General features: G+C 32.3%; 3 protein-coding genes across 8 annotated transcripts in view; 1 reads left to right on the forward strand and 2 right to left on the reverse strand.

Annotated features, from left to right (window-relative positions):
* Positions 1–877: 877 nt before the first annotated feature.
* LOC126778585 (uncharacterized) lies at positions 878–7695 on the reverse strand. Of its 6 annotated transcripts, none has more exons than XM_050502261.1 (4): positions 7542–7695; positions 4547–6435; positions 2801–2918; positions 878–1042 (listed from the first exon to the last, which is right to left on the reverse strand). In XM_050502261.1, the coding sequence occupies exons 1-2, from the start codon at positions 7614–7616 to the stop codon at positions 5899–5901; spliced, it is 612 nt and encodes a 203-aa protein (XP_050358218.1). In that variant the 5' UTR covers positions 7617–7695; the 3' UTR covers positions 878–1042; positions 2801–2918; positions 4547–5898. The 6 variants fall into 6 exon arrangements, 2 of the variants coding, with proteins under 2 accessions (XP_050358218.1, XP_050358217.1); XM_050502260.1 differs by having other exon boundaries at positions 2801–3433; XR_007670157.1 differs by lacking the exons at positions 4547–6435; positions 7542–7695 and adding an exon at positions 3866–3903.
* On the forward strand, positions 3417–5704 carry LOC126778577 (uncharacterized). Its single transcript, XM_050502253.1, has 2 exons — positions 3417–3986; positions 5110–5704. The coding sequence occupies exons 1-2, from the start codon at positions 3924–3926 to the stop codon at positions 5683–5685; spliced, it is 639 nt and encodes a 212-aa protein (XP_050358210.1). The 5' UTR covers positions 3417–3923; the 3' UTR covers positions 5686–5704.
* Positions 7696–12422: 4727 nt separating the features above from the next.
* The window catches only part of LOC126778451 (E3 ubiquitin-protein ligase CBL), a 76414-nt gene continuing 76027 nt past the window's right edge, over positions 12423–12809 (reverse strand). Inside the window, exon 13 of the mRNA XM_050502001.1 lies at positions 12423–12766. Coding sequence (XP_050357958.1) covers positions 12549–12766 — 218 coding nt within the window. The 3' untranslated portion in view covers positions 12423–12548. The remainder of the gene's footprint in view (positions 12767–12809) is intronic.

A 12809-nucleotide genomic window follows, 5' to 3' on the forward strand; every position in this document is an offset into this window, starting at 1 on the left:
TTCTGTCCTGGGTGGAATTCGAACCCACAACCTTCGGCGTGAAAGGCAAGTTTTTTAATAAATCTATCAACCACGCCAACCGGCCCGTCAAACAAATATATGTAACGGAATTTCTTCCGACGCGTGCAGGTTTTATCACATTTCCCTTCATTGCTCGAAACGAGGTGTGGATCCGCATGCTTCTATCACAGGGGATTTTTTTATACTGTCTTGTAATCGCCACAGAGGTGTTGTTTTTTTATAGAATAGGAAGGCGGACAAACATATGGCCCACCTGATGGTAAGTGGTCACCAACGCCCATAGACATTAGCATTGTAAGAAATGTTAACCATCGCTTACATCACCAATGCGCCATCAACCTTGGGAACTAAGACGTTATGTCCCTTGTGCCTGTAATTACACCGGCTCATTCACCCTTCAAACCGGAACACAACAACACCAAGTACTGCTATTTCACGGTAGAATATCTGATGAGTGGGTGGTATCTACCCAGACGAGCTTGCACAAAGCTTTACTACCAGTACGGTGTCCGCTTGTGGTATCTTTCTATGAATTTAGAGTCGGCTAGTATCATGTGCGTTCATGTATTTATTACCAGACAGAATCACATTCAAAATTTTTGGACTGAATTTTTTTTTTGTTTTCTCTTAATCTTGTTTCCTATCAGTTGTTTTCCTTGTTGTTCTCAAATGATTAAAACACTAACGGCCTGACTTATGAACCGAGCGACTGTTTAATTAAACACTGATTTCTCTCTTTCTGTCACAATTGATTTGATATTAGAAAGAAGAAGACAAGCAAAAAGCAACAAAGAAGCATCAGTTAACAAATCACTCACTTAACGACGTTTATAAGGCCGTTATTTAATAAAAACACTTTCATTGTGAATATAATTTATTTAATTATATTACATTATAATTAATCACTGTATCTGCGGCGTGATGGGAACAGGCGTTCGTAATAAAGATTAATGTCAGATGGATGAGCGCCCGGCCATTCGCGTCGAGCCTGCCTGCCTATAGGTATGTAATCGTATGGTACCTGCAACAATATAAAGCTATAAATAATATATACCGAGATGGTCCAGTAGTAAGAACTCATGAATCTTAACCGATGATCGTGGATTCATATCCAGGTAAGCACCACTGAATTTTCATGTGCTTAATTTGTGATTATAATTCATCTCGTGCTTTACGGTAAAGGAAAACATCGTGAGGAAAACTGCATGTGTCTAATTTCACTTTAAATTCTGACACGTATTTGACGAGCCGGTTGGCGTGGTTGGCCTTTCACGCCGAAGGTTGTGTGTTCGATTCCCACCATGGACAGACATTTGTGTGCATGAACATGTCTGTTTGTCCTAAGTCTGGGTGTAATTATCTATATAAGTATGTATTTACAAAAGAAAAGTAGTATGTGTAGTATATCAGTTGTCTGGTTTCCATAGCACAAGCTTTGTACAAGCTTAATTTGGGATCAGATTGGGAGCCGTGTGTGAAAAATGTCCCAGGATATTATTATTATTATTTTTATTACATGTATATTCCACCAACCCGCATTAGAGCAGCATAGTGGAATAAAGTTCCTCCTCAAAAAAGTGGCCTTAACCCAGCAGTGGGACATTCACAGGCGTTTACGATATATTATTTCGTAACAGTATTGTGTGTATATTGGAGTTTATTGTGGTTGAGCGCAATATTCTGAGAGTCCTCGGATGTATCATATTTTTCTACATAATATCCATAAAATTTGAATGATGGTTGAGTCAAGAACTTACGTATGCTATACTGTCCTGGTAGGTACAATTACATATATATACGGCATTACTTATAACCTACTTACAAAACATTGTTTATAATTAAGGTTTTTTAGAAAGGTCTTTAATTCATTAAGATTATATAAAGTTAGTAAATTTAATTACACTGTGATTGCCAAAAAAATAAATAAATCATAGATTATAAGTCTATATATATATATATATATATATATAAGTTAACTAATTGACATATCAACGCATAACCCAAATTTATTAAATAATAATATCCTCCAGACCGATTTCGGCCACGGCGGCGAATCTCAAGAGAGATTAGTCAGCTACGCAAGAGATATTATAGTGCACAAGTGTGTGCGCAAACACAAGTGCACTCTCTATTCCCTAACTCTCATAATCCGATGGGACGGCAATCCAACACGACCGGAAGGAGTTCAGGCGTAGGACCAACGGCTTTACGTGCTTTACGAGGCACGGGATTGTACACACTTCCAACTTCCAGACTCCGAGCTGCTACTGAGAATTTTCTGACAGAAAAATCCAATTTTTTTTTGTTGGCCCGACCTGGGACTTGAACCCAGGACCTCCGGGTCTGTGGCCTTACATCAAGCCACTAAGCCACTAGACCAACGAGGCAGTCGAATTACTGGGGCTAGCAACATAAAAATTTGCATTCGTTTCTTTTCCACAGCAGGTTAGCACTAAGGTAAGATTTTTCATAATTTAACATAACCCTAAGATTTGTATAAAAATCATTTATGTTTAAAAAAAGAGCAATGGGAATTAGTATTTAGCAAGACTGAATTGTTAGGCGAGCGAAGCCTTTTTTTATAGAATAGGAAGGTGGACAAGCATATGGACCACCCTGATGGTAAGTGGTCATCAAACGCCCTTAGACATTAACATTGTAAGAAATGTCAAACATCGCTTTCATAGCCAATGCGCCACCAACCTTGGGAACCAAGATTTTATGGCCCTTGTGCCTGTAATACTGCCGCGGTCAAAACCATAAACAAGCAGTAACTCACCTGTGCGACTACATTCGTTATTAAAACGAAAACCGATAGGGCAATGAGTAAAATATCCATTGTAACTCGATATGTCCGGAGATCATACACGAATATTTATATTATTACTTTTTCGTGGCTGGAACGCAATAATTTCAAATTAAAATCACGTTATCGACGCTTACGCGACTAATCTTGTTTAATTGTTTTTTTTTAATGGATAATGAATCTCTGAAAAACGTGTATTTCTGAAAGCATTAGATGTTTTTTTTAAATTTCATTTTAAAACTGTATCATGACTCTGACCAATAGAGCACTTTTTTATAATAGAAAGCATACGAGTTTATGGGTAACATGATAACAGACCACGTGGTCAGTGAACGCTCAAGAGCGGTCAAAAATGTAACACGATGTTTTTAATTGGCGATGAGTTTAATTTAAGCTTCACATAGTTACATCCCTGAGTAATCTGCAACCAAGGTTAGCAGGGATGACGTCAGCAGGCGTGACTGTTCTCCTGAGTGACGTCACAAGTTAAAGGAAACGTGATAGTGGTGAAGATATGCAGTACTCCTATACTCAAACTTGTAATGATGACATTCATATAGTACTGCTGTTTGGCAGTGTGATTGCCGCTGCCACCTTGAGTGGTACCTTAAAAATGCATGAAAACCTACTGTCGGAAATGTTTTTTTTATTTAATCTAAGGTAGGCAGAGTAACAAATGGGTAACCTGATGGTAAGTGGTCACAAACTTTCATAGATATTGTAATTGTCTTAATCCAATGTTCTCTTCCTTGTACCCGTAGTTACACAGACGCACTCACCATTCAAACCGGATCACAACAATACAAAGTATTGCTGTTTAGCGGTAGAATATATGATGAGTGGTACCTTTGTGTAACCTACGTAGAATACTTACATGAAGCCCTACCACCAAGTAAAGTTTGTATAAATCACAAATAGGCTTAACTCATAAATTACTTTTCAATATTATAATAAACAATTTATGTAAATAAAAATATATGTTTAGATTTATTTGAAATAAAATATACGTATTTTAAACGTAAAATGTTTTATACTCACTAAAGTTGTAAAATATAATTTTATGAACGAGTTACAAAAACTTTTGTTGAAATAAAACATGTTTTTTCGTTTGGTTAAGACTTCATTTATATTCAACTGCATATATTTAATTGTAGCAATAGTAAGTTTTATTTGTAATTGTTTTTAATATACTATGCAAATACTTAGTAAAAATTCTATATTATACTTTTTCGGCAAAACTGTCTATAATAAAGATATTATTGTGTATGTATTATCTACTTTTTATTTATCTATTTCTTTTGGGTAACCCGGACAAAATCTTCTACGGCTTTTCTGATCGTATTTATTAATCCATTTTATTTAGAGTACGTATGAATTGTCTTGTTATTAATTCATACTTACATTGTATACTTCATATTATAGTAAATATAAATCTTTGACGTATATTTGTAAGAATTTTAAGTATTAAAAAAAGTATTAGTGTTTTTTTTGCTGTCTCTTTTACTCTTAGAACCAGTAGCTTATCATCTATCTCTTGTAGCTTCTCCTTTAACTATATTTTAAAATGTAATGCAACGGTGATCATTTGAATCTTAAATAATTTTATTTTGGTATTCGATTGTAACTTAATAAATAAAAAAATACATACACTTCAAAAATATCTGTACTATGTATATTATTAAATAAATAATGGTGAAATGTAAGTACCAAGGAACTTACGAGAATTGATGTGTAAACATGTGCTCAGGTAACGATCTCACGCACACATTAACATGCTAACAATAACAAATCTTACGCTGACGTCATCTGACGCTCGAAACCTCAGTAAGATCAAGAATCTCTCGGTAGGGAGTACCGTGTACCGAGCGCTAATATGTTTACGCATCAATAAACCTCTGATGAATACAAACAACAACAACAATAACAGCCTGTTAATGTCCCACTGCTGGGCTAAGGCCTCCAAACGGGTTGGTAGAATACACATGTGGCAGAATTTCAATGAAATTAGACACATGCAGGTATCCTCACGATATTTTCCTTCGCCGTCAAGCACGAGATGAATTATAAACACAAATTAGCACATGAAATTTCAGTGGTGCCTGCCCGGGTTTGAGCCCATGATTATCGGTTGAGATTCACGCGTTCTAACTACTAGGCAATCTCGGCTTTTTATATAGAATACAATATACGCAAAATTGTTTTTTATTTCACAAAAATAAGTTATATAAATATTATGACAACTTCACACTATTTGTTGAAACTAAACTATAAAATCTTTACAGCCTCAACCAGACGGTTTTAACCCAGAAATAAATGACCAATTCGAAAAAACAACAACAATAGACGATAAACCTTATAAATTCTTAAACTCTAATGTTATTGATGAAAATATAGAAATACCAGACAAAGAGATCGAATCCCCTAGAAAAAATAACTCAGAACTATCCAATGTTCAAAATAACGTCATACTGAACTTTTATAATAAAATAACGTTCTCCATAAAAACATTTTTTAATACACCGAAAATAAAAACTGTTCTCACAAATATTGGAACATGTATTGTCAATGGGGTGATGGAAATCGTTTCCTTCTATTTACCTGCACCATTAATACCGCTTTTAGCAAGCGCAGCTGGTATGATAATACCATTCGAACCGGTAGTGACGTTGAGAAGACAAATGCCAGTAACGAGTTATAGGAGAGCTTTAAAAACAGCTGTGAATGGTTTTCTAAATACATTCAATGTTTATAAATTCGATAACGAAGACGAAGACCCGTATATGACCAGGCGATTCAATAGGAGATTTATGGATGGTCCTAAAGAAGACGTCAATATAAGCAAACCTTTTGATGAATAAAGTACATAATAAGCCTTAACTGTAATTTAAAAAATGTAGAGTTTTTAAATACTAAACTTACAATATTTTATCTATGAATATAATGAAACTGTTTGTGTTTGCACGCCGTATTAAAAATAAATGATTTATTCTGATCAAATGAGAAATAATTACAATACTTATGCATCAAAATTGTTATAAATATGTCTTATATTATTGTACTTAATACTATGATTATTTAATGTCTTGCAATGTCTGTGAGTCATCAAAATGTTTATCAACATTAGTAGACATTGTAATGACACCAAAGAATGGACAGAAAAATGTAGTTTTCACAACCGTTGATTTACCCCTTAAGGTTTGTTTGGCTGGAATCAAAATATCAGCTTCGATTTTCTTCTTTCTTTTTGGTTTATCTTTCATTTTGACGTTTGTATCATTTTTATTGGTGTCTGTGGCAGTAGGTATTTGTTTGTTATTGTGTTTAAGTTGTATAATTTCTTTATCAGTATTTAATGCTATGGCTTTACGTAAGCTTTTAGGTCTAGGAAACTCCATGCCTTCCCAGAAATGTCGAAACCCATTTTTATCTAAAAATACTCGTTCTGTTGGGAAATTTACGCTGTTTCTTTTTTGTATGAACTCTTTGAAATGATCTTGTATAACATGTACTGTTGGTTTAAGAACATTGAATTTTTCATTTCTAAACATTACTTCAGATATTTTCTGCAAGTCTATGTGTTCTTGGAATTGGCCAGATGTATGATAGAACTATAAAAAATGAAAGTTAAATAAAATAAAAGAACATAAATATTATACTCATAATTTATAAACAAAATAGAACAATAAAAAAATAACACACAAAATTAATTCGTATGAATTTGTAACGAAACGGCCAATTACTAAAAATTTATATTTAATTTAACAAAAAGTCTGCATAAAGAAATGGCGAGCACAGCAGGACGGCCAGTTAATATCGTTTATCAGTCTTACTATCATAATTAAAAATATTTAGAATTATGTCATTCGTAAATTGTATACGATTCATGCTTAGTCCATTTTATGTTGCTGGAAAACGCCTGATGACCTGACCTCTAGGTATATGTCCACGGAAGGCTGACCAGCTTCTGCAGTCCTCCTTCGCTTCGAAGATATCTCAGGGTACTGAGAAGCGGTTTAGTTTATGGCCTCCTTCAGTGCGACTCTCTCACAGCAGGCGGATACAGACCAACCCTTCTCACTACCGAATATGCGCTACTATAATGGTCAGCGAGAGGACTCAGCCTACTGTCGCTAACAGAGCAGGGCACTGAGGCCCTTGTATGGCATACGTCAACAGAGTGTTATACGCCGTGGTTATGATCGCAACACATTCGTGACAAGCAGGTGACTCCGCCCACTGATATTGGTATCTGAGTACCTACATTCATCGAAAAAACATTTCCGGCAAGTACCAGTGCCAGCCTAAATGAGCCTTTTGACCCAGTGCTTGAGGTGGGGCTGAATCAATTCCACCATCACAAGGCTATTGATATAAGACGTTAGATCCTCTTTCTACCTTCGGATCAAAACTCGTTAGGCGAGAGTTCTGATATTCTGAGCCCGGATACACCCCGAGCATCCCTCGGGGATATATATACCTTACATGCTTAATTGTAATTAATATATATTTTGTTACAAATATGATATAACAAATATTATAAATCAAAATTCAGGACCAATCTATTTTTTCTTTGCAAACAATTAGATAAAAATCTTATTGAAAATTGTAAGTGGCTTCCAAAAGATATTTTATATACGAAAATAATTCGTAAGGTCTTATGAAAAAAACCTTGCTAAATCATTAACCTTTTATAATCTAATTTAATATAACTTACCGCTATACATAAAGATATTAAGTACTTGAAATCGACCATAGCGAAATATTCTGCGGATGAATAATTGAATTTCATACGCAGAAATGTAATTATGATTTAGAACATTAACTTTTCACGCTTATAATACTTTTTTTCATTATCTGATTTTTAATATATTTTTTATGTCTTATTCATTTTTTAAAGTGAAGTGTGGGGATGAATTTATAATCTTCTGAATGTACTTTAATTATTAATGACGTAACCGACCATATGTCACAGTTAACTTGGTTTTTTAATGTTTTAAGTATTACGTTTCAAATAATAGTCTGCCTATTAAATACATATAAGGGGACCTTCGTTACAAAAAGTCAAATAGAGTTCAAATTTGTTAGATTAGTATATGATTCCAATTTTGTAACCTTGAGAAACTTAAATTTCTTTTCTATATATTACGCTGACTTATTGACTGCCTCGTTAGTCTGGTGGTAGATATAAAGTCGCGGATCCCGAGGTCCTGGATTGACACCCCAGGTTGGGCCAATAAAAAGTTATTGGGTTTTTGTCGAAACGTCTCAGTAGCATCCCGATGTGTGGAGGTTGGAAGTAAGTACATTCCCGTGCTCCGCCTGAACTATTTCCAGTCGTGTCGGGTTGTCGTCCCATCGGATTTTGAGAGGCATCGCCCTTGGGATTAACCGCTTAGGGCCGAAATCGGCCAGGACTTCATTACGCTGGTCTCAGAAACGACTATGGAATTTTTTTATCTGATCCAGATATCAGCAATTAATATATATACTACATTTTAAGAATATTTAGGTGTATAATTTGTAAATATTTTATAAGTCGTGCATCCTATGCACCTTACATAGCATTCACCCAGCTGTTGCCTAGGGGCCCAGACAACCAAAAATCTCTAATACAGAGTGCCTAGGGGCCTAGATAGTTGAAAACAATGGGGGGTTGATTTATTTCACACCCGTTTAAAAAATCCACGATACTATGTCGTTATCTATAAAAATAATAGGTTCAAATAAAATTCATAAGTAATTTTGCTTAATTATATTTGGAAATATACTTCGATGAAAGCGTAAACAATACCTAGCCTCGCCAAAACATACCTCTCCTTTAAGCCGAAACAAATAAAAATTGCTCCTATATTGCAAGGTAGAAATCACAATTGAATATTAAAACAAGTATATTACAAAAGATCATTGACGTTTTCAATTTATACAAATCCACCATAAATGAAGATAAAAAAAAATAAAAACAAATGTTGCCATCTTCATGTTTTTGATAAATTTCCACTAAACTTGTTACAATATACGAATATACGGCACTACTTATGAACGTTACTTACCGGGTGATTAGTTGAACAATCTGTCTTCTTCTTTCAAATGTTAAATCAATATTGAAAGAAAGAGAGAAATCAATGTTTAACTAAACAGCCTTTAAGCAACGTTTGTAAGTAATATATTACAACCAGTACACAAATGTTTGATTACATAAATTAAAACAATAAAAAAATAAATTTACGGAGAAAATATTTTACAAATAATTACGGAATATCATTTATGTTTATCGGTGAAATGTAGGACATTGAAGGTACCAATTTCTCGACAGCCATTTTAACTTTAAACACTGTGATTGTATTCGTATGTCCAATGATTTGTGAGTGACAAATATAACTTGCTAACAATTAAAAAATTAAAAAAAAACCACCACTAAGCCAAAGCTATGTTTTAATAATTAACATAAAAAATTTAAATTCAAAAATAGTTATTAAAATAAAAGAGCTGCCAAGTAAACAAAAAAAAAATCATGTTTAGAGGAAATTCATCAAAGTATATACGCTCCGAAACTGCCATTAGAATTGTAATCAACAACTAACATTAGTAAAAGTGCATGTTAAACGTGTAAATATTGTCGAATGATATGATACTACATTTAATTGTTCATCCATACAATCACGGCCACTTTTAAATTTGGTACCGTAATAATCACAATGTTGCCAATCAAAAAAATTAAATTAAATAAGATAAAGATAGCTGTTGAATAAATCAAACGGTAGGTTTTTTTAGAAATTTGACATGAGAATTTTCTATTTCGATATATTTAAATAAGCAAATAAATAATGCTACTAATTATAAATAACGCACTTTATGAAAATTAAAAAAAAATATTGCTACAGATAATAAAAATTAAATGTCATAAAATATGAAAAATATAATATGGAATATGTTTATTTATTTTTTTAAATTAATCAAGTATATATCAAGTATTAGTGCTATTAAAGTAGTATAAAAATTACAATAATTATTATGATAATAAAAGCCTCAGAGATTATTTTAAATTTACAAACTTTCAACGCCATATTAAAATTCCAATCTCGAAAGTATTATGATAAAATCACGTTATTCTGGTTATCATACTGCGTTATCACTTTTAAAATTACGTTTAGAATATTATGTAGGAAGTACCTAAAGATATAGTTAATTTCTATATATTTTTTTACAAAATATCAACAAAGAAACAATTATTAAAAAATATCGTGAATTTTTTTTTTTTTTTTTTATTAAAACTTTTTTGAACGCGATTTAAAATCAAGAACGAATTTAAATCAACGGCTCAGAACATGTCGTATCTTCTATCACGTTTTCTAATTATTATTTATTTGTAAAAAAAAATGCAGAAATAATTTAAATCTTGGTATAAATGTAATGGATAAGAACTACTGAATATTTATCCCGTCCATTTTTATACTAATTTTATTGAAATAAATTGTTACATAGTGTACGAAATTATCTCAAAAGGCATTTGAAATATCGCAGTAATAGTTCTTTACAATTATTATGAGCCCAAAGTATACAATTCAATTGACTAACAAACTTATCTGGGCTCGTGATTGCCGCTGACATCGATTTCAGTGTTGCTATTAAAAATATGCGAAATAGAATAAAAATATTCCGCATTAATGCAACAATATTTCATTCTTTTTTTTGAAAAGAAAAAAAATCTTGATATTTGTGTAACGTTTGATGAGAATAATGTCAGTCTGAGTGACGTTTCAAGATGGCGTCGTCAGTTTACCAGGCCAGATAAATTTGTAGCATTTTAGATTGGTAACCTATTTAATAGACATAGAGAATGACCTAGAGTTCCCTGTCAAGTAAATCGGGGCGGATAAGTGTGACGGAGATGGAACGATTATTTGGCAAGTATTACAGATCTCCGGAGGTGAAATGTATTGGCCGCTCAGTCGCATTTTATCTCAAGCATTGTCAATTTTATGATGCTAATCTTCAATCCATTCTCTATGTCTAGACTTACTATTAATAAGAATTTTATTTCCTTATCTGACATTTTACATTTGACGTAAATATTGCTATTTTTAATTAGGTTTTGACAAAAAATATATTAAAAACCAACCTACCCAAAGACAAACGATTTGTTACAATTTTAGATAAAAGTAGTCTATCCTTCTCTTATGCCATAGTAATCTTAAGGTTGACAGCATACCTTATAGACTCGATATAACTATGAATTCGAAAAGGACAAAATACTAGAGAAGTATGCATCTCAATTAGGCCTACAGGTTATTATGTATATGGACTTTTTGTCCGTTAGTTTGACTAGTTATTGGTGGATATGTACTCATATGCTAGAGGCTCGTGGGTAATAACTACAATTCTATAGATATTACTTAGACTTGGGCAAAATGTAATCACATTAATGATTAACGATTACAATTACAATGTGTAATCATCGATGTTGATTACAGATTAACTTTAATAGATCCTGAACAAGGGGCCCTGGGGCACATACTTGACTTACTCACTCACTTAATTTTTGATTGCTTTTGTTATGCTGTAATTGTGATTGATGATTACACTTCGTAATCATTAATCTGATTAAATATCGCCTTTTTTGCCAAGTCTGATATTACTATTGTAATATTAAAATTACAGGCAATTACAAATCATAATCATATTAGACTTTAAAAGAAACAGCGACATTAAGACTAGTCGAAATTTTAACCTAAGTTTCAGTCAATTCATTCATCATTCACAATCGATAAAAACGAACGATTCGATTTTTTTATTAATTTGATTTTTTTTATTAATAACAATATTATTAATTATTTAGAAAAATATCAAGAAGATCGAATATAAAAAATGATTGTCGTATTTTTGTTGTTCATGATTTAAGCTCATCGGTAAATAAATTTAATTTTGTCCGTTTGTGAACCGAATGCTTGATGTGTATTATATTTACATAAACGATATTTAAAAACGATTCTAAATTATTGCGAATATCATAAGTCGAAGTGTCGAATTACATATTTTAATTATGAAAAAATATATATATATATATATATTTATGTAATTTTTAAGTATTTTTTTAAGACAGCGTTTTTATAAGAAAATATAGAAATATATCTTTATATACAAAGCTAGTGATGTTAAAAAATATAGCGAGAATCAAATACTGATTAGAAAAACACTGGAAAAAATTAAAATGTATTTAAACTATATAAATCGCAAATAAATACAACATTTTAAAGTATCTTTTAAGCTAAAAGTATTTTTTTTAAATCTATAATACTATCGGTTGTATCAATCATTTGTGCTTTACATCTATTGTTGCCATATGAAAATCTGGCATTTTTTACAATTTGCCTAACAAGTCCGTAACAATTGAAAAAATTTAAAACGCGTTTATTTACAATATATTCTTTTTTTTTTTTAATTCATAGACGAAAACGCTAATAGATTCAACACGCTAAACCGCCATATAACCGCGTCATCGCTTATTTAATAATTATATAAAATTTATGAAACGTTCTATTTAATTAGATTTAAATTTAAACCTAATATTTATCACGGAATAATTTTATTCAAAAAAAAAAAAAAAAACAATTAATTGTGAAAAAATCAAAGCGTGCAACACCAAAAGATTACCACATTGCCATTTTAACACCACAGACTAAAAAATTTCAAAAATTAGTGCCACTAAATTTAAAACAATTTTTTAACACTTATGCTGTATTTTAGAACCGAATTCGTGTAATATATCGCAAGCCATTTCTAGATCATTCCTCGTGATACCTAACGCTCTCACTACAATGTCTTTTGGATAACCCTCTCCAACTAAACGAGCAATGTAGTCTAAATTTATATTTTCGTACGATACATTATCACCGTACTTCCTGCCGTGCTTGTCGTGGGTCAGCGGGTTGATTTTTTTGGCTGTAACAAAGAAAAATATAGTTTAAGTGTTGCTATGTAGAAT

The sequence above is a fragment of the Nymphalis io genome, chromosome 26 (genome assembly GCF_905147045.1).
Source record: "Nymphalis io chromosome 26, ilAglIoxx1.1, whole genome shotgun sequence".
NCBI classification, from domain to species: Eukaryota; Metazoa; Arthropoda; class Insecta; order Lepidoptera; family Nymphalidae; genus Nymphalis; species Nymphalis io.